This window comes from Pecten maximus, chromosome 18, assembly GCF_902652985.1.
Source record: "Pecten maximus chromosome 18, xPecMax1.1, whole genome shotgun sequence".
Taxonomy (NCBI): domain Eukaryota; kingdom Metazoa; phylum Mollusca; class Bivalvia; order Pectinida; family Pectinidae; genus Pecten; species Pecten maximus.
The window spans coordinates 28,914,204-28,941,382 of record NC_047032.1 but is presented as its reverse complement, the minus strand read 5'-3'; the positions used below and the strand labels follow the sequence as shown (position 1 = coordinate 28,941,382).

At 35.8% G+C, this 27,179-nt stretch overlaps 1 protein-coding gene across 2 annotated transcripts; it reads right to left on the bottom strand.

Annotated features, from left to right (window-relative positions):
• Positions 1–1,456: 1,456 nt before the first annotated feature.
• LOC117316403 (alpha-amylase-like) lies at positions 1,457–21,635 on the bottom strand. Of its 2 annotated transcripts, XM_033870954.1 has the most exons (9): positions 21,259–21,635; positions 18,593–18,775; positions 9,379–9,515; positions 8,365–8,510; positions 5,895–6,535; positions 5,315–5,423; positions 3,332–3,419; positions 2,285–2,615; positions 1,457–1,628 (listed from the first exon to the last, which is right to left on the bottom strand). In XM_033870954.1, the coding sequence occupies exons 1-9, from the start codon at positions 21,359–21,361 to the stop codon at positions 1,591–1,593; spliced, it is 1,776 nt and encodes a 591-aa protein (XP_033726845.1). In that variant the 5' UTR covers positions 21,362–21,635; the 3' UTR covers positions 1,457–1,590. The 2 variants fall into 2 exon arrangements, with proteins under 2 accessions (XP_033726845.1, XP_033726846.1); XM_033870955.1 differs by lacking the exons at positions 18,593–18,775; positions 21,259–21,635 and adding an exon at positions 12,092–12,269 and having other exon boundaries at positions 1,472–1,628.
• Between the last annotated feature and the right edge of the window lie 5,544 nt (positions 21,636–27,179).

Sequence of the window (27,179 nt, the reverse complement as noted above, 5' to 3'; positions counted from 1 at the left end):
ATTCATGGCTTCTTTAGTCTAACTTAGTCAAATTAACATTGGTGTATACCAGATATGTTCTACTATATTGACCTGGTAATCTTGATTATTTGAATTTATTTAGAAAAAGAAATACATATGTACAGTACTGTATATATGTATTCATGTTTCTTAATCTATACCATTTGAGTTAAGTTATGTATAAGTCTTGAAATTTGTTTTCAAGTTTAAAAGAATTTGTTCAAATAGTATACATCGTTCATTTTTTTCTGGTTAATGTGAAATTTAAAACAATTAAAAGATCTCACTTGAAAATCAGTCCTCATTTATATGAAAAGTGATAAAAAAAACACCCACATAAGCATTAGAATAGACTGTAAGTGCTGAAAGAATGAAAATAAATGAAAATAGAAAATAAAAATGAATGAAAAACAACAAAATATATATTTACGCATGATTCTGATGCTTAAAATCTTTAATGTGATACACGCATGTAAATTTCACATGTATCTCGCATGTAGCAACAAAACATGCGATTCTCATGCGTGTCAAGTAGACATGTAAATCGCATGATAATCGCATGTGGATGACATGAACTTTTCATGCGAAAATCATGCGTGTGGAAAATCATATGATATACGCATGAAAATCGTGTGAAAATCGCATGAAAAATGCTACGCATGTGGCACATGTGTGGCACTTTTGCCTGTGTAGCTAACGTCAAGCGAGTACTGTGTCAAAAACTAGTCTGAAAATTTCAGAAAAACAGCAAAATAACCAATATCTATCTGCGGTTCGATTAAAAAAACCGACAAGTTTCAACGAGGTGAATACAAAGGTACGCTTTCATTGGCCAAAAACGGAAAACTTATATTTTCACTGCAAAATCTTATATTTTCACTGCTCATCGCTTTTATTAGGTCGATACATTTCTATATTTCACTGGCAAAAATGCAATAAATCTTGTTTTTCAATTTCAGTGACTTTCTTAGAAGATATTGAGTTGTGTACAGTGTGTATCTATTGGTCATTATTACGAGAAAGACTGTTCAGGAAGAAATTGAAGAACAGTTTTGAAGTTGGGAGTATTTTTTCCCTTGTATTTATTTATATCTTCTTTCATCATTATGTATTGTTTAAGTATAGCAAGTAGGTTTATCTGTTTGCTTTTTTCCTCACTTAAGAAATATCCTTTGTAAATTGAAAACCCTATGATTGTTAATATCTGGTTGATATCATCATATTTAAGGTATTGCATTTTATATATTTTTCAATGTAATCATTGTTTTATTATATCATAATGTAGCAAAACCAAATGGCAAAGGCTTCTTGAAAAGAAAAGAATAAAAATATTCCCATTTTTATCGACCTAAAATGACAGATTTCTTCTGTCGAATGTTAAATTTATTATATTATTTGTATTCGATGTAGTTTAATAATGGGTGAATGTGTTGTGTATAAATACAGTTATGTTAAAAACAATACAAAACAATTTATTTCACAAATATATAATCTCAAATGATGATTTAATGTTGTACGTATGAGCAGCTGCACAATAAAGATGGCGACGACAGTGACGTCTATGTCGATGGTAAGGCTACTGGGGTGAGGTCACGTCGTAACCTTCTTTGGTTGACCTTTCTTCGCGCCTAGAATTAAAACAAAAAGAATCAAATATAGACATGGAAAACAGAATTTCGAGTAATCTAATATGGGGCATTGGTTTATGTTAAGAACATTAATCTTGAAAGGTAATGCCGTCTTCTGGTTTCACATGTTGTCTTCCATTTAACTGATGTCTTAAAATATCTCTTTTTATCAGTTTTGTTGATGTCATCAAATATTATCGTTTTTTATCAGTTTTGTTCATGTCATGAAATATTGCTTTTTTATCACTTTTGTTCATGTCATGAAATTATATTACTTTATCACTTTTGTCTTAAATATATATATTATATATATAATAATTGATATCTTTGATTCCAATCGTGTCTTTTCAAAGCGTTGACGTGTGCTTTTTAGCTTTTGGTATGGTCGATTCCTGCTTTGATTGCCTTTCCTTTCTCGACTTTTCCATGTACTTTGCATCGTGATTTAATTTGCCTTGTGTGGATGTTTCGGTATTAGTAGCTTCTGGTTTCGTAGTTGCATGAATATGGCCAACTAAAAATGTCCATTTACCATTTCGTTACTAGACTACTGTAAGCACCAGGTTTTATTAATGTTTTTAAAATGCCAAACTCTATTGATCAATTGATGTCCGAATCTGTCTGCTGGAAACATATTAAGTACCGAAAACACTTACCAACATGAATAGCGATCATAGGGTCATCGCTACTGTTGCTGATGCTGAAATGTGCATTTCCATCATTTCCGACCTGGATCTCGGTCCCAGAACAACTAGAACCATCATAGCTACCGGAAATGACGTCACAATAAGTTCCCGCGGGAAGGCCAGTCTGCAGTGTTTGGTCGAGGTTGTGGTTGTCCATGTTCATAGCGATGAATCCTTTGTTTCCCCTACCAAAGGCGATCTGGTAGTTACCATTGTCCCACCAGTGTTGTAGATTCTGTCCCATTACTATGTTCCTGAACGCTACCATATTGTAGATTTCTCTCCACCGATGTTCACACGTCTGAAAGGTAAAAACAAGTGGGAAGACTCTTTAAGAACATTATTAAATGAGTAACGATCTTGTTTTGGGGCGTAGAAAGAAAAAACAAATACTATTTTGTTTTCATATACATTCAACATAATCTGAACATGTAAGATTTTCCAGCTTCAATTTCAACACATTTGTTGTTTCTTATTTATCTAATATTAAATGTGACTTATACTTCAACTGTAATTGCATGAAGTCCATGTTTTACGTGTTATGTTTACATAGGTCACATTCTAACACCTTCCCGCAATGATATTTTGGCGCAATGCTATTTTAGCGCTGTATTTCCAGGGCGTAAAGAAGATATTGACCGAGATACCTACCTTTACAGTATTACAGTATATATTGTGTAAGCACGATCTTATACATATACTTACAGCACCTACCTACCTACCTAACATTATGTATCCCCTACAGGAGGTGTGAGACTAGGTTAGAATCCAGATCGGGATATTACTAGTACCACAAATACCTACGGACCACATAATGTATTACCTTAGGTATGGACCGGGGGTTGGGAATATGTGCTAAGTGCCTATGCATAGTACACATCATGTTGAGGGGGATGAACGATTGTTTTACATAATTACATGATTACTTGTTACATCAAATACATAAAAAAAATTATGAAAAGATAATATTGAAAGATAAAAACAATGAAAATTACAAAAATGTGACATTTTCCTTACCCATCCGTTACCGCACGTGAGGTCAGCGTTAATAGTGACGTCTTTGATGTTGTCGCCATTATGAGGTGGACCCTGATCAGTATTTGACCTAAAACCAAATTACATCCATGATAAGGGGTTAAGAGAAATAGAGAATCTTCCTTTTTGTTGGCTTTTTACAATGTTTCCTCTTGGGTTTTTCTCTGGAAACCGAATATATTGTCTGAAGAAGTTTGTTGTCACATGAGGTCCACTGCTAGATCTTTGGTAGCGAACGACTGACCGATCGACTTCTATGGAATTTATGGATATTTTATACTTATAGGAGGAGTGACAAAGGCACGGCCAGACCGTGGTTCAAACCCGGGATCTCCGAACACTAGCCGGATACTTTTCACAAATCAAAGGGGCAAAGGCTCTGAAAAACGTCAGGGTCTGAGGTCACATAATAAGAAATTATAATTGGATTTTATAGTCAGTTACATTTGTATCAGATGAAATGTCTTAATCTGGTTATTCCTATTATATATATATTCAAGAAAACATGTATAACATATTTATCTGCTGACAACTTTCCAATAGCTGAGTATAGTTCTTTTCCTATTTCTTTAATGCTTGTGGAAGATTATTGATTTACTACTGAATCAGTAAAGCTGCTTATAAACTTTGAAAAAAAATCAACTGAACGACAAATCGGTCTATTAACAGAACATGTTGTACAACCAAAGATAAAATCCAAGATGTACACAGCCTAAGTTTTTTTAAATTTTATTTATACTATAAGATGTTAATTAGGCCTAGCAAACATCTATTTTATGACCCCTAGTAACATATTTTAACTCCGATAGAAAATTGCGGTCGCGTTGTCCGACGAGACATATCTAGTTTTGACATCGACGCCAGTACATCAGTCACGGATCATAATCATTAGATTCTTTTCAAATAAACAAATAATAACCTTATTTAATAAAATCCTCACGAAAACGGCAATGTAGTTTGTTACAACTTGCCTTCAATTCCTGGTGATATTTCTTGCGTATTCTAGCGACATACAAATGAATATGAAACTGCGAACGGTCGTTGGTTTAGTTACATTAGACATAACCGCCATTTTGGCCGATTAGTGATGAGTCACGTGACAGCTGAAGTTATCTCGTGGAATGCTCGGGTGCATTTGACTACGTAAATAGGGTTGGTTTTAGGCTTATATGAAATGTTCCTGCATATGAACTCAGGATGAACATATGAGTCTAAGACATGTGGATAGTTTTTCTGTGAATACATGTCAAACATCATTGAAGAGTCCTTGAAGGACAAAACAGCTCTATGATGTCTTTAACATCACTGACGAGTCCTACCTAGAAGGACGAAACAGCTGTATGATGCCCCAGCATCATTGCCAAGTGCTAAAAGGACGGAAATAGCTGTATGATGCCCCAACATCATTTACAAGTCCGGGAATAACGAAACAGCTGTATGATGTCCCTAACATCACTGACGGATCCTAGAAGGCCGAAACAGCTGTATAATATCCCGGACAGCACTGACGAGTGCTAGTAGGACGAAACAACTGTTTGATTCCCTAGGATTACGGACAAGTCTGCGAAGGACAAAGCGGAGGTACGATGCCGTTTTATAGTTATCAATCGACATATACTGTTACTACTATGGAATTCGTATTTAAAGGTAATATTCCCTGGCGTATCTTCTACAATTCTTTCATTTTATCTTTCTTTCTCTATAAACATACATTTTGTATTCAAGTTCCTTCCAGAATTTTGCCTCAAATAACATTACTCTGAAGGGCAATCAATATAAATGTTTCTGTCTTTCTTTGACATATTATTGATATTTTAAACACTCTATGGTACTTTTAATTGAAGCTTCTCGTGATTCTTGGAAAGACAAATATACTGTGCCAGCATAAGGCGTTGGCGGGTTTGTAGGGACGTGGTCTGATGAGAGTCACCAGACCAACTAGAGTAAGGTAACACAATTACTTACCTGTCGAAGTTGTAGCTACTCATTAAGCGGGTAAAGCCGTATGGATGTGCCAACATGAAGGCTGTGGCGAGTTTGTAGGGGCGTGGTTCGAAGTGGGTCAAAGGACCACCTAGTAAGATTGGAAACAGTTTTAATAGAGTCTAATTACTTTTGATAGACATTGTATAAACAGTTATTGCTGCAAAACAGATTACAAATGAAGAAAAATCTATTTGTTTTTTGCGTAAAATAATAATTTGTATCATATTTCAAAATCATGTATGCAATCTGGAATAGCTAGTGTATACTATGTAATTATCTCGTTATTTTAAACCTGAATATAAAATTGGATTTATTAAATGACTGCTGTTGACAATTGAACAAACAATTAAAATAGTGTCATATCTCCTGATCAGAACTCCTTGGACGTGACTAATACTGGATTACCTGCCGTTGGTTTTCTACTCTCCGCTTGGCCTCGCTCCGAAAATACATACATGTAGTTTAAATGAGCGCATCCTAGCGGAGAAAAAGGTACTAAGGCAGGTAATCCAGTATACACACAACACGCTTCGCAATGACGGAGTTCTGTGTGTCTTACCTCCTCCTCCATGTCCTCGCTGGTTGTCATGGTTATCAATAAACACCACGACGTCATTCGAATTAGGCATGCCCCAAGCCTCGCCCCAGTTGTGAAGATAACCCGCCTTGTTTTCATTCCGGAAGACTTGTCCTAGTTTAACACCAAAGATGAAGTTAGTGACTCGGCCGATCCCTGTGTATTCCGACGCACTAATTGGTTCACCTCCCATATCAATCACCTCCTGGAAGATAAATGGTTTCTTTCCCGAACCGAATACCGCAGAGTTTAGATCATGCAGTTTGCCAAATACCACTCTTAGATCTCCAGGCCACATATGTTTTGCGGCGTCTATTCGGAATCCAGCCACGCCCAAGTCGATCAGATGGTTCATATACTGAGCGATTTCCTCTCGGACGTAGTTCTTGCTGAGCTTTAAATCAGCGAGACTGACTAGGCGACAGTTGCGAACCTCTTCGGCATTGTTATAGTCGTGGATGTTCATATCGGAGCTGTGACACTCATTTCCGGTATTGAAGTCCCAGGCAGAGAACGGAACGCCGGGATATGACAACGTGTCTCCGTTCCAATGTGATCCCGCTGTCCCCGTCCCTGACCCACCGACTCCTGTCATGTGGTTTATAACGGTATCCGAGTATATTCTGCAACACAGAGAAATGCACGTGCAATTTAACTATAACAGAACAAGCTGATTGTTTCACATTATTGCTTCTATTGTCTGCAGTTGTTCAAATGCTCCTGTTTCCTCAGCAACAAATAAGAAAATTTGATAGAATTTCGGAATTATCATCTTCTTGGAGACAAAATGTAAACCCCTGTCACGATGGCTTTTATGAATACAGGCTCCTCGCACCAGTTTGAAATGCAATATATACCAACCTGCGTTTAATCAAAATGCTGAATAGCAACAAGGGGAATAAAAATACTATATCGTATATGCACGCATAGTATATATTGTTATGTTGTTACCATAGCTACAAGAGTTTGATACTTAGGTATCCAAATTCATGGGAGTTACTGTTGAAACACGTTTTATCACTAGTAATGCTTATTTCTCAGATTTCCACAAGCGTCGTTAACACGTCGGTGTCACGGTCTGTATGTGACACTGCGTAATCTAAAATAGTACCGATGAGGATAACAGTAATTCTAACTCAAAATCGTTCAAATGACGGCAAAGCACCAACAAAATGTAGTTTTTGGTAGTATTTTACGGACTGTAAAAGTACAACGGAAGTGAGACCTTATGGACTGAACATATTTGAAATTCCTTTATTATTTGAATGTGTCATGCTTTAAAATGTCATACCGCATTCTAACTGAAGGGGTATATTGATTTCTTGTTACAAGGACATTCTTTTGCAGGCCCGACACATATCATACAAGTACATGGATGATGTCGGGAATAGACCCTACTCTGTCTTTGCCGTCTTGATTTTGTTCTATATTGCATTTATCAGGACAGAGATAATGCCAAATGTTTCACTTTCACTTTAAAATTACTGAATTAATTGATCATATATATCACATAAGATACTTAAAACTACTCTCCGCTTACCTCCTATGATTTTTCCTTTTCTTGATAATTATGTACATGTATATGTTATCCCGGAAATGACATTTACAGTATGACACATGAAATTCGAATTTCAATGACATCTTTACAGTATAACGGATAGTTTCATTGTCAAATTGTTAATTGAGATAATGTACATACTACCTGAAAGTCAATACTATGGTATTCATTGAGATACAAAATGAATTGTACATACTAGCTGATAGTCAATACCCCGGCATTTCTTGAGATATAATGTTGAGCCTGTGAGGTGTTAACTACAAACCTACCTGACGTTGACCTGTGAGGTGTTAACTACAAACCTACCTGACGTTGACCTGTCAGGTGTTAACTACAAACCAACCTGACGTTGACCTGTCAGGTGTTAACTACAAACCTACCTGACGTTGACCTGTTTGGTGTTAACTACAAACCTAGCTGACGTTGACCTGTCAGGTGTAAACTACAAACCTACCTGACGTTGACCTGTCAGGTGTTAACTACAAACCTACCTGACGTTGACCTGTCAGGTGTTAATTACAAACTTACCTGACGTTGACCTGTCAGGTATAAACTACAAACCTACCTGACGTTGACCTGTTAGGTGTTAACTACAAACCTACCTGACGTTGACCTGTCAGGTAATTATAACCCACCTGACGTTGACCTGTCAGGTGTTAACTACAAACATATCTGACATTAACCTGTCAGGTGTTAACTACAAACCTACCTGACGTTGACCTGTCAGGTGTTAACTACAAACCTACCTGACATTGACCTGTCAGGTATTAACTACAAACCTACCTGACGTTGACCTGTCAGGTATTAACTACAAACCTACCTGACGTTGACCTGTCAGGTGTTAATTACAAACCTACCTGACGTTGACCTGTCAGGTGTTAATTACAAACCTACCTGACGTTGACCCTGTTACATCTGGAAATCATGTCCCTTAGTTGATCCTCGCTGCCACTCCGTGTTTGCAGTTTGTAGCTGACCGGCTGATACCTTTCCCACCATGGTCTGTTATTGACGAGACGGTTTTCATTAGGTGGCGATATCTGTATCAAATAATTATATAATATAATATGTCTGTATGGAATATCAGGTGGTTATTGAAGCACGCTATCACTAGAATAAATCCTGACGTTTTGTCCACATGTAAATTTAACATTGAAACTACATTTTGATCTCATTAAGACGTTTTCTATTTCAATGCGCGACATGAAGCCTGACTTGTTTGATGTTTTGTTACATGCCAATTGGTTTCGGTCTCACCACCAAAGTTCTCATTTTAAGAATGTGACTTTAACTGGACTTGGCCTACGTTTGAATGATGGTTGTGGTCGATCAAGCGGATTCTCCGGTTTCATCAACGTTCATTAATTTAAGAAACTCAATTAACTTAAAATTTTCCCTTAGGAAAACTTTACAGAGAATTAAGGGGAAAACTCTGTTACGGAAATTTCCTTAAATGAAGTATTAATATCGTGTGGAAAATATTAAGGTTGTGGGCTTTTCTTACATTACAGAATATTGATTTAACTGTTCCCTAGCTAGTCATATTCTTCTTTTGCTTTTTCATGGATAGCCATTCATGATAGATATATATATATATTATGCATGACGGTCATGAGGGCACGTTTGTTGAACCAAATGCATGCAAGTTTAAAAACAAGGCAGAGACTGGTTAAAATTGAAATTGGCCGTTCATTATATATAAACGGCGGACACACACTTGATATGCAAGGTAAACAAGAAAATGTGGGGATACAAAACGCCACCATGTTGTTCTACATTCCAGAACAGCATGCCCCACCCGATATATTTGTTTGTATCTTGCTCTCGATTTTTGTATGCTAAGTTAGAAACACGGTTTCGTTTTCATGATTGTATTCCCCCGTTTTTCCTATTGATATGAATACTTACCTGGACGCCACAAAAGCCATTCGGTCCCAGAAACCTCTCACATTCCATTGCTATGTCTGTCCATTTCCATTCAAAGAGATGCACGATCGTGTTGCGACCAGGAGCACAGGTCGGGTTACTGAATGTCCCAGCAAGTGCTTAAACATAACAAACTCGACCATGTCAGGTTATTGGTCAAAACATAGTCGTGTGTGAGAAAGAATTATAATATATCACCTAGATATTAGAATTCCTAGAAACCAGGACAGAAAAATCGCAAGTGGAAAAATTGAAAAACAAGAATCATTGTCCAATATCGTAGCTGATCTAGGATTCAGGAGATATCTAGTTGTCCTTTCACAGTAATAATAATTATACAAGCAACTACGTATACATGTACATCATAAAATGCTTGTCCTTATGTGTTTGGTATTAGAGAAACCAACGTGGAGAAAAACAGCTGATGCCACACCCATCGACCCTTGTCGCTCGTGCTTCATTTTCTATGTGCAAGTGATCTGAAGCTCAGGCTCGAGATCACCATTTCATCTCGATGGCAATAGAAGTTCCGAAGAGTGGCATCAGTGTTTGCTCTTCGACACGTAAAGAAACCTATCACAAAAGATTATTCCCGGGTCCAGCAGGCGATTTAAGTGAGTTTACCTTTTTTGGACTCGATAAATAGATACTGTTCATACTGTTAATATCTACAAGACGCTTTGTATAATAGGGATATCTATTCAGAAAAATGTCATATACTTTGCGACTAAAAGATGTACCTTACGCAGACGTTTTTGTTTTTGTTTTACTATGATTTACAAGACGTTTGTTTTTGTCTTTTGTTTTTGTTTTACTATGATTTACAAGACGTTTCCGAATGTCAAATGAGCTGTGAGCTTTTTACGTGTTTCTTGAATGCTAGGGGGAAATGAAATCTAAACTCCCGACAGAATCGCTGTAGACCATGCCATTTGCAAAATGTAAATTACTGGAACACCAATGGAAGATGGAAGGTTATGGATGACAAATATCTTCTATTGTAGATGTGATATTCAGAAAACGAGATTTACACAAAGTAGTAATCTTAAACATATGATAATACAGACTAGACCTAATAAAGGTATGCTGTATGAGGTAAACACTAAATGTGCCGGTCATGTTAGTATGTCGGTCTTAGGAATGAGTCCCGGATTCCATGCAGGGAAAAGTACCTTAAAAGGGACCGTATTGAAGATCAGTAGTTCACTCCTAACAAGTCGTAGGACTGGTTTGTTCGAGGCTGTGATAACATGTTAGTTGCATAAATATAGTCTTATGCCTAGGTCTATGAAACTTACGAAATGAACATTTTAATTTTTGTGAAATTGATTGATTATACTTTTGAATTCCTAGTTATCTTTTTCGGGATGGTGATCTTCAGCTTCGAATGTCGGAACAGATATCCTCTCGAAAATAAGTCCCTCCCGAAAATAAGTCATGTAATCCTTACTTCAGATGCACAAATCGTAGCTTTTAGGGCATTTCACAGAAAACATTATGGCTTATTCTTGCGGTATTTCAAAACACATCAGACAATTTAATACTATTAACTTTAATATAAACAATAAATAAAGAAATTATATCATAATTGTTTTGTTGAAATCAAATAAGATTTTTGGGAAAGGGCGTTGATAAGTTGCAAAAACTTGTGCCCAATCCCTTTGTACTTTTTGACAATAAAATATGTTTGAATCAAATTTAATGGTCAGCATGATGATCTCATTGGGAATGTACTACTAGTATTTACTTGTGCGATATAAAGTGTTTGATGCATGTTGATATGTCTATTGGTTGTCATTGATATATATTGATATAGCAGGGCTCGTCGATAAAGCAGAGACGCTTACTATCTCGGAACACATGGTCTCCAGGCGAATCCATACTTGTTTTTATTTTACTCGTCTAATCGTTTTTGAGTTTGAAAAATGGATTTGTTATTACGTCAATATTCTTTATTGTTTTTTGTTTATAAAAGGTATATTATCAAATATTTTCATCTCAAAATTGATTTCAATCAAGTGAAAATAAAGATTATTTAAAATAATTGTATGACTGCTGTTTGTTTCGTACTTGATCAGTCGAAAATCATCACTTATGGGTTTTAGATTCCGTTGAATTAACCTCACTTGCATATCCCGTGACGTCAGCCTTAGATAATGGCGCTATTATGTGAAAAATATACAGATTTACGATTATGAAAATAATGCATTCACCATTAACTTCAGTGGCATAAAACTATCATTACTACGAACTGTAAATGTGTGGAATGGTCTACCAGAAAGGGTAGTGTGCGCTAATAATTTGAATTGTTTCAAAAATGAACTGGATAAACACTGGAAAAACATTGATTTATTTTACAATTTCAAGGCCAGTTTATGAACTGTATTGTCGTTACATTATTATTATAACAACTACCATGTACTGTGTCTGGTGTAGAGGATACACTTTATCCTGTACCAGAAATTTATCATTGAATATCATTAAATATGAAACAAACTAATTACCGCCCCAATTTGAATAACTTATCAATTCTTAGATGATAGTATCAAATTGATCAATTTTACAATTTTTATAATATTTAAATGACCAGTATTCTTTTTATTTTTCAATATTTGTAAATAAATGCGACCTTGTTTATACAAAAACAATGACACTCTACCTGACCAACTATATCAACTATTTTTCATTAACTTACCAACGGTTACACAACAGGCGGCTATAGTCAGTGAAAGCATTTCGTTGGTCACAATGAAATACAATGATAAGGGAATCGCGATGCTGCCCTTTTAAATGTGTCAGACATGTTGAGAGATAAGAACTGGGACGACATTCAAAGTCCTGCCGCAGGTCGTGTCGTTGTCATATATAGAAATGTAATGCATACGCCCACATTGGCTGTCGAACGCTCTTCCAACGGCGGTCTGTGTTTTCAATTTAACAAGATATGATCTAAGATGTTTATTGAAATAAAGAGTGAAGCTTCATTATTCGATAAAAAAAACTAAAACTGACAAACTTGCCTTCTAATCGTATCTATTGTGACCGGTAAGTACCTACCCAAGCACCTCGGCGACTGTTTATTCTTCCGGTAATCTTGCGCAGTGGCGACGCTTGTAATACCCCACTAGTTATGGAGGCTCGTTCGGGTCAAATCACTGTTACCGTTTTTAGTCATACACGTGTTAGTTCTTTTTAAACATCTTTTAAAGTTGAAATTGGTTGGTTTTCAGTTTTTGGATGCGTCCATTGGATTTTGTTATAAAATAACAAAACATACAGAACAGATTTATAGAATCAAATCAGATAAATAAAAACCTATTTGTAGAATAAAACAAATAAATAAATAAAAAAAATACAAAACAAAAACAAACAAAAAACTTAGATTTATGAAATGAAATAAATTAAAAAACAAAAACAAAACAAAAAATAACCAAAAATAAAAACAATTTAAAAAATACAAAAATGTGACCTCAGTCCATTTCACAATCTAATGCTCATTAGAGCATTTGGGACAACGGAATTCGTCATCCACATCCAGAGTCTCGACAGATGTACAATACTTTAAATGGACCCATTTTTCACAATTACTGCATTGTCCCCAAGATACAAATTTCAATGAACGATCAAGTCTCAACCCATCTGGCTGCCACTTTCCGCACACAGAGCATTTCTCATCATCGTCGTCATCATCAGGGTTAGCTAGAACATTTGATTTCTTCAAAATGTTTTCCCAGTCTTGCCATTTGGATGTGGTCCCTTTCCTTTCCGGCTAGAAATCTTTTTCGGTGGTTTATTTTCCTTATCTGGCTCTTCAGTGATCACAACAAATGGTGTTAAAAAAGTGGTTTTCCTTTTCTTTGCTGGATTGTTTGCCTCTGTTTTTTTCTCTTCTGACTTCTTTTTCTCTTCATGCCTTTTTTGTGCCTCTGCAAAAAATACATCTTCTGTGATGGTAGCGCCATATGGTGGAATAAATGTTTTTCTTTTCTTCCCAGTTGTTCCGATCTCTTCTTTCTTTTTCTGGAACTCTTTGTCCTTCTCATCAAAAAGGATATTTACAACCCTGTTTTGCTTTCTCTCCTGCCTTGTTTTCTTTAGAGAGGGGACCTCCTTGACCTTACTTATAATGGGTGAATTTACGACTGGTGCAGAGGTGTCAAAAGGAAAAATGCCTGATCTTCGGAATCCTGCCATGATATTTGAAACATTCAAAGCACTCTTGTACGAGTTTCCTATAAAACCCGGAAGCAAATCAACTGTGATGACTCTGTTTGGATTAAGATGAAGGAACTTGTGGAACTCACAGTTCAGACTTCTTTTAAAGGGACTGAATACAGATACATCAAGTGGCTGTAGCACGTGGCTGGAATGTGGCGGTAACACATATAGGTGGACATCATCTTCACGAGCTGCCTCTATTACTTCTGCATTGATGTGGGTTGAGTGACCGTCATAGAGAAGAAGGCATGGTCTGGCTTTTACTTGGACTAAAAAGTGGTTCCTGAAGAAATCTAGAAACGTTGCAGAGTTTGACCACCCAGTTGCAGTAGCTCTATATTGTGTACCTGCAATGCCATCTGAACATTTTTCCCTGGACAATCTCTCACCCTTAAAAATGATGTAGGGGGGTATGGTTTGTCCCAATGCGCTCCCAGCAGCGATGAGTGTGGTATTTGAAGATCTTCCAGCAGTAACCATGTGAGGATTGGTGCCTGATTTTGCAAGTATCTTTGGAGGATTATGGTCTAAGTTTATAGCCGTCTCATCCACATTCCAAATACTTGCTGGGACATCCTTAATATGTAGACTGTCTAATACTTTGGAGAGTTCTGAGAAGTAGTTTGATAGTACATCTTCTGTAACTGCGTCATCTCTTGACTTTTCTCTTTTTGGGGGGTTCACCATCTTGATATCTTTGAATCTGTTCACAAACCCATAAAACCAGTGTTTGGTTAGCTTAACATTTGTCTTTCCCATCTCATCACACATGTTTTTGGCCATGTCTAAGACTTGCCATTGCGTATAACCATAGCCCACATGGGCCATTTTAACACAGTGTTGTGCCAAACGCTCTTCCTGCACAAGACTGAAAACGGTTGGTGCACCTCTAGTAGCTACCGGTTTCTCAGAAGAAAGTCTAAATCTCAAGGTGCTTTCTGGTATACCATGATGTCGAGCTGCTTTTCTGATCGGCAAACCTTTTTTTCTGACATCTTCATAGGCTTCCCTTAACATTGAGGCTGTATAAGCTATTTTATGAGCCGACATTTCACCATCTACAAAGTTAGTTAAGAAACAATTAGACAGTATCTACTATCAATAAATACATAAAAGTAAATATAAAAAGTATTCTAATGTTGAAAATAAAATGAAATAGTTTTTATTTATTATTTTCGAAAGCGATATGCCCATATCAAAATTCAAGAAAATGCCATCTCAGGGCTTCCATAGAAAGATTCAGTAGAACTTTCCCGCCTCTGGATTTCAGTGACGTCACGTTCTACAACAACAATATGGAGGTCGTCTGTATCAGTGCTCCTCACTCGACAACACTTGTTTTGTGCATCTGAATTGCATTCTATGCATTGAAGGTAGAGTAAATGAAGTTATAAATTGTAAATTGCTTTTGTTTGATCTAGTTACATTGTATGTTATGTTTAAAGTTTGACGGCATCGAATTGCACACAATCGAAGATGGAAACTAGGCCAACTAGTTTATGAATATTTATAAGCAGATTGTAAACATTGACAACACGTGTAATTTACACACTCGATTTCACTATTTTTCGGCATTTAAATAGACAAATGATTATACACAGACTTAATAATACTTACCTGCATTGATTTTTATGGCAATTTTGGCAATCAGCGCTGTTTTATGAGGAGGGGATAAAAAAAAGCGATTGGAAGAGGCGGTGTCTGTAAACCGGAAATAAGCCGATTTGTTGATGCGCAAGATTACCGTCTGCGCAAGATTACCGGACACAACTGTACTTGTTTATATTTTACTCGTCTAATCGTTTTTGAGTTTGATAAATGGATTTTTTATTACGTCAATATTCTTTATTGCTTTTTGTTTATAAATAGTATATTATCAAATATTTTCATCTCAAAATTGATTTCAATCAAGTGAAAATAAAGATTAGTTAAATTAATTGTACGACTGCTGTTTGTTTCGTTATTGATTAGTCGAAAATTATCACTTATGGATTTTACATGCCGTTGAATTAACCCCACTTGCATATCCCGTGACGTCAGCCTTAGATTATGGCGCTATTATGTGAAAAATATACAGATTTACGATTATGAGAATAATGCATTCACCATTAACTTCAGTGGCATGAAATAATCATTACTACGAACTGTAAATGGGTGGAATGGCCTACCAGAAAGTGTAGTGTGTGATAATAATTTGAATTGTTTCAAAAATGAACTGGATAAACACTGGAAAAACATTGATTTATTTTACAATTTCAAAGCCAGTTTATGAAGTGTAGTGTCGTTACATTAGTATTATAACAATAACCATGTACTGTGTCTGGTGTAGAGGATACACTTTATCCTGTACCATAAATTTATCATTGAATATCATTAAATATGAAACAAACTAATTACCGCCCCAATTTGAATAACTTATCAATTCTTAGATGATAGTATCAAATTGATCAATTTTACAATTTTTATAATATTTAAATGACCAGTATTCTTTTTATTTTTCAATATTTGTAAATAAATGCGACCTTGTTTATACAAAAACAATGACACTCTACCTGACCTACTATATCAACTATTTTTCATTAACTTACCAACGGTTACACAACAGGCGGCTATAGTCAGTGAAAGCATTTCGTTGGTCACAATGAAATACAATGATAAGGGAATCGCGCTGCTCCCCTTTTATATGTGTCAGACATGTTGAGAGATAAGAACTGGGACGACATTCAAAGTCCTGCCGCAGGTCGTGTCGTTGTCATATATAGAAATGTAATGCATACGCCCACATTGGCTGTCGAACGCTCTTCCCCCGTCTGTCCCTTCTATTGCAAAGACACAAAACAAAACCTGAGTCAATTAATGTCAAGAAATACATTAGAAATATTTAAGAAAGAAGAAATGAGGATTCTCAATCTAGTCGCCAGACGAGAATCATGAAATGAGGGCGAACAGGTGCAATACGTACGTCCTATCTGCCGGAAATATTACGTTCGTTTCGGGACAGTTATTCATTAATTAGTATTTGCTACTAAAAATAATGAATCTACTATTTTACTATTAAAGGAATTATTGGTAAATACTTCAAAATGTCGTTATAGTAATCTGACAAAATGTATCTACACTGTGCCGCGCGTGGTTTTGGTCAAAACTGCATGACATATTGAATGTTAGAGTTAAGTATATAACTTTGTCGGCAAATAAAGATAGAAACAAAGAAGTTACAATGTAAATAACAAATGGTGAAGAAAATAGCTCTGTAAAAAAAATATCTATTTCGTGAAAGTTGACATATTTGTGCAGTTGTGCTCGTGCATCAGAACGCGAACTTTGGCAGATGTACAAACGACATTGAAGGGAAAAGCATATTTAAATGTAGACTGTATGGAAGGTAAGTATCCCATAACACCTTAAAATCTGGACTGAGTACTGGATAAAGCATAGGCAGAACAATGAACAACAACAAATCATAATAATGCCAAAGTCTTGTTTTCCTAACTAATCACACAAGGACACGTAACAGCTTATTACATGTCTTTATCTTATCTTTGTACCTTCTCTTCGACTGTAAAAAATGTGAGTCATGTGTATTGTAAAATGGACACGGAATTTAGAGTAGAACCGAAAAGATAGCAGTGTATTGTTGATATAAACATATGTGCTATACGTCATTGTAGGAGGGAAAAGGATACTCAGTAATCTATACTTTCTACGATAATAACCATGGCACCATGTGTTATATACCTATAAAGAATGTGTTACTTCTTCAGTGAGGGAGAAGACAAAACACATGCAGGAGCATCTTTCGATATCAATCGAGAGTAAGATATAGTAGGACAAACAATGAAGCAAAAACAAAAATACTGTACATACCTGTACGTAACCAATACTGTACATACCTGTACGTCACCAATACTGTACATACCTGTACGGTGTTGATTATAGAACCAATACCGTACATACCTGTACGGTGTGGATTATAGAACCAATACTGTACATACCTGTACGGTGTAGATTATAGAACCAATACTGTACATACCTGTACGTTATCAATACTGTACATACCTGTACGGTGTTGATTATAGAACCAAATACGGTACATACCTGTACGGTGTGGATTATAGAACCAATACTGTACATACCTGTACGGTGTAGATTATAGAACCAATACTGTACATACCTGTACGTTATCAATACTGTACATACCTGTACGGTGTTGATTATAGAACCAATACTGTACATACCTGTACGGTGTAGATTATAGAATCAACAAATACTGTACATACCTGTACGGTGTTGATTATAGAACCAATACTGTACATACCTGTACGGTGTTGATTATAGAACCAATACTGTACATACCTGTACGGTGTTGATTATAGAACCAATACTGTACATACCTGTACGGTGTTGATTATAGAACCAATACTGTACATACCTGTACGTAACCAATATTGTACATACCTGTACGGTGTTGATTATAGAACCAATACTGTACATACCTGTACGGTGTGGATTATAGAACCAATACTGTACATACCTGTACGGTGTTGATTATAGAACCAATACTGTACATACCTGTACGGTGTTGATTATAGAACCAATACTTTACATACCTGTACGGTGTTGATTATAGAACCAATACTGTACATACCTGTACGTAACCAATACTGTACATACCTGTACGGTGTTGATTATAGAACCAATACTGTACATACCTGTACGGTGTTGATTATAGAACCAATACTGTACATACCTGTACGGTGTTGATTATAGAACCAATATTGTACATACCTGTACGGTGTTGATTATAGAACCAATATTGTACATACCTGTACGGTGTGGATTATAGAACCAATACTGTACATACCTGTACGATGTTGATTATAGAACCAATACTGTACATACCTGTATAGTGTTGATTATAGACCCAATACTGTACATACCTGTACGGTGTTGATCATAGACCCAATACTTTACATACCTGAACGCTTTGAAGATTTTCGGTAGAAGTTCAGTAGTTTGTGGTACTCGAGATACAAATCAGGCCGTAATTGTGGTTTTCTGTCTTCAGTTTCCTTGTTAATTGTCGACTTCTTATTCGTTTGTTTTGTGGTCACCGCAGATATAAGTTTCTTTTGGTCCAAACTGTGCAGACATCCAGTATCTACAGTAAAAGAGGACATGTGATAGGGCTGTTACAGGATGATGTCAGTGGATACATCTTGATACAATAGGTTTGTCTGAAGTTTAGGACAGCAGGGATGACGGTATCCTGTTCGTAGTGGTAAAAGTTACGGTGGATGATAAGTACAGGGGAGGGCTTCATTTGGACCATTTTATCAATCATTTCACAATATAAAGTTTCTGGTTCATTGGCGTATACATTACAATATATCCCAGGTAACTGCGCTGACACCAGAATTAGACAGTTACAATTCAATTTTGCAACCCTTAATAAGCGTCAACCAGGAAAAGTCAGGTTTGGGATGTCATCTTCATGTCGTGGCTTGTGTCTGTATATCTTACATTGTATCCCTATCTTACATTTGTATTAACTATGATTATTGAAGTTTATTTTTGATTATTTTTTTTAATCTGGCCTTTGTTAATATTTAGCTTTACCTTATCGATACTGCATTGTAATAATGACCGCCGCCACATGTCGATATTATCCTGTTGTTTCCGTGAATTGTTATAATTGACGAGTTTGAGTTGGTTAATAATATCAACAAACAAAAATGTGTTTTTATTTTAGTTTTCAATAAAGCCAACATGAATGTTTTTAACGGAAAACTCGCGAACATAACAACATTAAGTAATAAAATATGTCCTCATTAATTGATGAAATACACTACAATACAATACAATAAAATACACTACAATACACTACAATACAATACAATACAATACAATACAATACAATACAATACACTACACTACAATACAATACAATACAATACAATACACTACAATACAATACAATAAAATACACTACAATACACTACACTACAATACAATACAATACAATACAATACAATACACTACACTACAATACAATACAATACAATTCTTTATTAACGAATTCCGGCCCACATGGAGCAATATAGGAAATACAATCACAAAGAGGTAGAGTGGCCAAAAGACAGATGAATGCACATGTATTTATACTAATATAAATTACAAACATAAACAAAATTGCTTGTAACACGCTCATGTTGTAACCTATGACTTGGAAGTCAGCTAGATTGGCTATTACAAAATCATTACACAATGGATACAGTAATAGTTTGTATTATTTTAAATTTGACATAATGAAATTAGATAACAACTTTAAAATAACCCCATCTTCATTATTCATCAACCAGATGTATTTTTGTTCTGGATCTAAATTTGAAAATTGGGAGCTTTCATACAACATAAATCAAATAGCTCCTTCCTATCAGCATTGTATTTAGTACATGATACTATAAAGTGAGTTTCATCCTCGATACAGCGAGTTTCACAGTGTGTACATAAACGTTCACTCCGGGGAATGTTTCTATAGCGACCCTGTTCTATCATGAGTCTATGCGCAGATATGAGAAGCTTAGCAATATGTTTTCTTGCATGAAAATTTGCTATAGAACTAGTATAGGGTTCAACCCCAAAATTACATTTTAGCTTAAGGTAGCTTACCAGTTTTAATATTTTATCAAGTATTTTCTCATGAAACCTTTAAATTGAGTAACACTGGAAATTCTGTCTTCTGTGTTCTGCTAGATAATGTAAATCTAATACAATTATGCCAAGAGTGATTATTATTTTGGCTTAGCAATTTAGAGCAATTAACAGCTTCTTGCAGTAGTGGGAATTTATCTACAGAGTGTTCTAGATGGAACCAGTATAAAAGCATATTTTTAAGATATAAAAATGTTCAGAACGAACTGCAAAATTAGTACTTTTGGCATGAACTCCCAATACCAATTTACACATCTTCATGGGGAGAATTTCACTTTCCAACTTGTTATAGATATCATCAAACCTTATGAACTGGTTACGCTAAAATCTAGTTGTCGTGTTGTTAAAACTACGCCGTATTTCAGAGCCATACAACATTATTGGATTGATAGTATGATCAAGGACGTTTAGGCTAGTTCTTACAGAATGATCGAAAGCTAGAAAATCTTCCCTAAGGTAAAAATAAGCTTTTCGTGCCTTGTTGGTACAATCCTTTCTGGCTCCAGCAAAACATCCAGAAGAGGAAAATATAATACCTAAGTATCTGTATTGTTGAACACACTCCACAATATGATTGTTGAAGTAGAATGGATATTTGATAAGTTTACCAGGACTATTGAATATTAGAACTTTAGATTTATCAACATTGGCTTTCAGGCACCAGTCTTTACAGTATTTTTGTAATATGCCAAGTTTTTTTTATAAAACAATGTCATCTACATACATCAACCAATCAATGGGAGAGCACCGGGGGTACACCGAGCGGTCACCCATTCAAGAGCAGACCACGCTCGGGACAAAGACACAACAGTCATAAGGACCATGCAGCTGAAATCACCATCTAAATCACCATATCCATAGATCGCACACACTATACAGATCTTTATTCTAACGAAAATATTTTGATTTAAAAGGATACGGGTTATCTACCTTTGTTCGACCGCTCTGTGAATATGTGCATCCATTTTGCAAACTTCTTTTCAAAATCCTTGTTTTTGCATTTGTTGAGATAGTAATTGCTGCTTACATCCATATCTTAAGTTATAAAGTCTCGTCTATTTGAGAACCCATTGTCCGTATCACACCTGTCATGACGTCATACGAGTCCGACATAACCTATCATTTGTACACGTCTCCTCGATCAGCTATATATATGCGCAGTATGAATTCGCCATAATCTCGCAAAGGTCGTGCAACATTTTGTGAATTGATCCACTACGTCTCGGCAATACGATCAGTTCGAAATCAGGATGAAAATGATAATGTGCATTATGTCCATTTAATAGTCTCTCTTTGTTTATAAAGACAGCGGGAACCGGACAGAAGAACGGAAGTGTCGACAGTTGTATGCGTATTTTATATGTACACGTGTATGTGTGTGAATGTAATGCTATACCTGTAGTACACACATGTAATTTAGATATGTATGTGTATTACGTACAAAGGCATGTTAATAAAAAGGAAGCATTATGTAACCCAGGTCTCGGGCATCTACATCTGGTTACTATTGTTGTGAAACAGCATCGTATTTTACTTACGGTTCCGAGGATTCCGGGTAGTTATCCTCCGGAAGGCCTCGTGCCTTTATATTACCTATGTTTTAGCCCTCAGTTATCGGTTAGACCTCAGAGCAGCTACATGTAGTACAGACGTTTATTCCTTTCGTTGTTGTGCTGTCTGACATTATCGTCATACGGATACGATAACTCAATCCTGCCATGTTACACCACTCGATTTCACAACACTATTTATAGAAATAAAAAATATTAGCCCTAGTTACTATGTACTAGATCTATGTACTATTTCTATTACACCAACACTAACCTGACGTAAATGTCTGTGCTCTGATAAGTAATGGAAAGGGACGTTTTCAAATTTAACAGATATGCTATGATATCTAAGAGAATGCTATAAGCGGACTTAGGATTGTACTTTATGTCTATATTCCTTATTCCTGTTAACCTCGTATCGTGAAAAAAAAAAAAGAAGAAGAAAAATATAATTTCCACTCCACTATTTCGACATATTCCACAGTTTCAAACCGGCAATAAAGATAACATATTTCAGAAAAAAGTTTTTAACGTTTTAACCAAACTTTAAAAATGATAGTTATTTATATTTGATATCGATGATATTTTGTATATGGTTTACGCTTTATCTAATGTATGTACATTGTATCTACTCTGAATTTCGAATTGATACCTTCGGTTCAATTGGATCGAAATTAATAAATACATATCAAGCGAATACTCTATAAAACAAGGGCGGATAACTCCGGTTACTTTATACACAGTTGAAGCGATACCCTCACGGACAGAGAAATTCGTTTCGGCTATAAAATAGCAACCAATCAAATACCATCATATACATATCAAACTTTGGCACTCTCTTATGTGAAACATATTTTGGGGGTCCCCGTTACGGGGTCCGTCACCGAAACATGCAATATGTGTTATTAATGGTCAATGATTTAACGGACAAATACACACTTTCTTTTCAGGAAGATTTTTTTGGGGGGAACGATGAAAAGTGTACCAGTCATGCCAAAGCCTGTGTCTGTGAGCCTCTACGATCAAAATAAAATTTTAAAATGCGTCGATCAATTTTTCAGCAAATAACTTTTGCTATGCATGCAATTTAAAAAAAAATGCAAAATTCAATTTCAATGTTTTATAAGTGTTCTCAGGACAGGAAGTAATCTTTTCTCCCAAACAAGACTAGATCCGATAAAGTACCTTGTCAAGCAACCCTTGTGCCGGTGTAACGTTGAAAATGGACCCCCGTGGAAAATGGAACCGGGTTCCATTTTCCACGGGGGTCCATTTCAAAGTTACATCGGTAAATACATTTATGTATGTGGCTGAGAGATGTTTTGATATACATTCTGTTTTCTATTGAGCTGACGTTAGCTAATAGAATATTTATGAAATCGGTTGTCTGGGGATCGATCTGAGGGCTGACGTTGTCTTATCGTTATGAAACATATTTCATACAGGAAATTATATGAAAATGGAGACGGCAGCGCACGGATTTTGCAACGCAAGGGAAATAGGAAATTCTATGTCATAATTGTCTAGAGCTGTATTGATTAGGGAATCAGATGGTATGAATATGAGACTCACGTATGTATAAATCTAGCAGGTCACAGTTCCGAAAATATTATTACATAACACTTGTATCTCGGATCTTATTCAATATTGTAGAAAACCAATAAATCAACATTTAAGTAAGATATTCAGTAAATATATCGGACGACAAAAAAAAAAAAAAAAAAAATCGCGTCAATTATATATAATACGTAAGCGACAATAAAATGCCAAGTGTAATTTTTTTTTTCTAATGCTAATTTGTACTTATTCTTCTATTGATGTTCTTCTGTCTTCGACTTCCACTTTCGGTTTTGCCAGCAGACAATTGACAAACTTTACATGTCGAGCCAAGCGCTGGAACCAGCATGAAGACTGGATTAAAAACGGACGAGGTACACCTTTAAAGTCCGGGCAGGAAAACGTAACGACCTTCAACTTCACAATAAACGTCATCTTACCGTAAAAAGTAGAGGAAGGAAATGATGACGACGAGGTTTAAGAATCTACTGACTGTGATAATGTTTTCGTAGATGAAAGTGGCAAAATGTTGCAATGTGAACGATGTCCTGAAAAAATATGACGACGGATAGTATAAGATTCAAGGGCGTTAAAAAGGGATACATTACTACAGACACGGAGACTGTAGATAGGTGTCGAGACATTATGGGAAAAATGCGAAGGTCGAATACAGTACAAAAAATTATAGAACGGGGGGGATCAGATACCTCACCAACCCTCACAAAGATTATATAGGAGTTCCGTGATAGGAAAGCTAGGGAGTGTAATGCTTTTATACATGGAACTGAGTAATTCGACTGTCCTTCAAGGGTGAACAGATAGAAGGAGTCAGTATACTGTGGTCACTCTATATGGTCAATTCCGACCAACATTTTACAGTTGTGATTATAGGGACATTTTTAAGATATTCCACACGACATGAGAAAGTATAGACCACTGCTTGTTTCCTAAGTCAACATTGATGCAATGAAAACATTATTTCGGTACATAAGATTCTTGAACAAAAGGAAGAATATAAAATAAGAAGGAAAAGGTGCAAACTGAGACCAAGAAAAGTTTCTCCAAAAGGAGGCCAAAAGGAACAAAACACACTCATCGGGGAAATACAGAGGTCCAAGAAAAGATACGAGATACCCCCCCCCCCCCCCCCCCCAAACCCCCTAAAAAAAACCAACCAATCCGAGGATGTCATGGATACAATAGGAGTAACAGAAGTATTCCTTAATACAATATATATTTATATATCAAAGGTGAACTGACAATAGATGGTTATGATCTTTTTAATAAATGAAATTGGCCTTCACAGAGGAACAACAATACACAGCTGTACTAACTGTCGAGATAAATGTAGGTTTACAATGAAAAAAATGTAGATGGGCTAAAAACAAATTTAAATATAGCTTTGAAATATGAAAAAAAAGCAGATTGGCTAAAGACAAATTTATTGAGAAAGACTGATTGGATGTAAATACAGAAATCCAAACACGGATAATATTGATATGATAATAAAAATGAATATTTCATCGTTCCAAAAATATACTGGTACACTTCATCTTCAGTCACTAGCACGGATAAAGAGCATTTTCTACAACTACCTTACACATTATGTAAGAGATTTAACCTGAGGGAGAGTTGTGAACTAAGTCTCTGGATTCGATAATGATAAACGATGAACATATTATAAGTGACGTTATTCATGCTAACATAACACCATCGAGGAAATTATCGTCTTGTTTTACATGGCTGTAAAAACGGTGTGGAAAACTTAACAAAGAATAATTCGAGATGCACTTGTTACACACTACACGAATAAGAACAACCTATTCAGCGACGTTAATTTGGATTTACTGCAAATATATCAACGGTACTACACCAGCATGATGAATTCCAAATGGCCTAGTCCTTATCCATCACCGAGGGCAACATATCTACAAAATACTTCCAATGTCCATCCATACAGGTATGATAGATTGTTCATACATCTATATTTCAATTTCTACTCAAGTTTGACTCAATGAAACTACCAAACTTAATCTGTTTCATTTGCTCATGAATTTGACCAGATTAACACTCATCAGTGCGTATGAATACATGGTTAAAATCCTTCCGCGGAACGATTTCAGTTTTTCTACATTGTTGTTATAAACATGGAATAATTATTAAAGTCATCAATTTATAATGTATTCTTGTATTTTATGAAAGACCAGATATGCTAAATACTTCTATTTTGACAAAATAATGCTGTTTTTTTAATCCTAAAATTGTGGACTAGTTTACTCGACCGACTAGACATGCACAATCCGGAACTCCTGGGGCTTTTCCACATTTCGACTTGCACAAGCTTCGAGACATTAATATCTAGACCGACTTTTTATTCGAAAAAAAAACCAATTGAAATATAAGGATTGAATCTTGATTTGGTCGATTTCATGGGGTCATGAATTGAGTTGCTCTTGAGACAAATTCAACATGAACTGTTTTGCAGTTCATTAAATTTGTCTCAAGAGCAACTCAATTCATGACCCCATGAAATCGACCAAATCAAGATTAAATCCTTAAATGATCGACTACTTTATCCAGAAAACATATCTGAGTATGGGTAATCTTCTATTACATATTTTTACATTTACTTAGATCTATTGTGAGGTTGTCTCCCCTTTCTGGATGTCTATTTATTTTGGTTGTGACGTCACTGAAATGTCTGAAAGGATGAAGAACTAATAGATGATATTATTGCATGGCTGCAGAATGATTGTTGTGGGGTTTTCGTACTTTGTCTATGTGATCACATCATCTGACTGTTATCCAGTGGGTTTGGTTGTGACGTCACTGACTGTTATCCAGTGGGTTTGGTTGTGACGTCACTGACTGTTATCCAGTGGGTTTGGTTGTGACGTCACTGACTGTTATCCAGTGGGTTTACCTGTATAATATGTTTGCTTACATGTCACTAGTGTAATAAAGTGAGTGTTTTTTAATGGCTGCGCCAGTCAAAAATCGATCGTTACGTCATAATATGGATAATGAGGTAAACTACACGGTAGAAACAAAACGGCTGACTGTCCCCTCTATAGTCTGACTTAAAACCCGTCAATATGTAGGTTTACCGTTTCATATGAAAAATATTAACGTAAAATTTGTTTTAATTTCATATTGGTTTCATGAAACTTGCCTTGGTTTTAATTTTTGCTTGTCAAGGCTCGCAAAGATGAAAAATTCTATGACTCGTTTCATAAAATCTTAGGAAATAAAAACTCATTGAAATATTTGCAGTCACGTTATTATAGAAAGGGAGTAAAGTATATAAATGCTACAGTTTTTAAAGAAACAGAACAAACTCCTCATCAGTTATAAATGTAGCTTTATCTGTCTGTCAATATCAGGAATCTTATCACTGGGACAGTAGTCGCATTTCAATTCAAAATATATCGTCAGAACATTTCAACATGTGTGTATGTGGCTATCATATAACATGAGGATCATTGCGTCTGTCTCTAAATGCTAATTAGTACTAATTAGTTGGTAACACTGGAAAGATTAACAAGGTAATACACTGAAACTAAATAACGAACAATTTCCCAAATTATACACAGAAGTCTAAACCTGGACTGTGAAAACGTTTTCCTAAACATTGTGGAGAAGATTGAATGATATCTATATAGGCTTGGTTACAAACTGCTGGTGTCGAGAAATGAGATCGTGACGTCATACTTCATGCAACAACGATGGAGATGTCACGGACAC

Bases quoted from the DNA above. Each gene is read 5' to 3' on its own strand.
- LOC117316403 (XM_033870954.1), bottom strand. From the start codon at position 21,361: ATGGATGTAAGCAGCAATTACTATCTCAACAAATGCAAAAACAAGGAT. The intron at 18,776-21,258 runs GTAGATAACCCG...CTTTTACTGTAG, and splicing joins CACAGAGCGGTCGAACAAAG to ATACTGGATGTCTGCACAGT. The intron at 2,616-3,331 runs GTAAGGAAAATG...TTTACCTTTCAG, and splicing joins TCACGTGCGGTAACGGATGG to ACGTGTGAACATCGGTGGAG.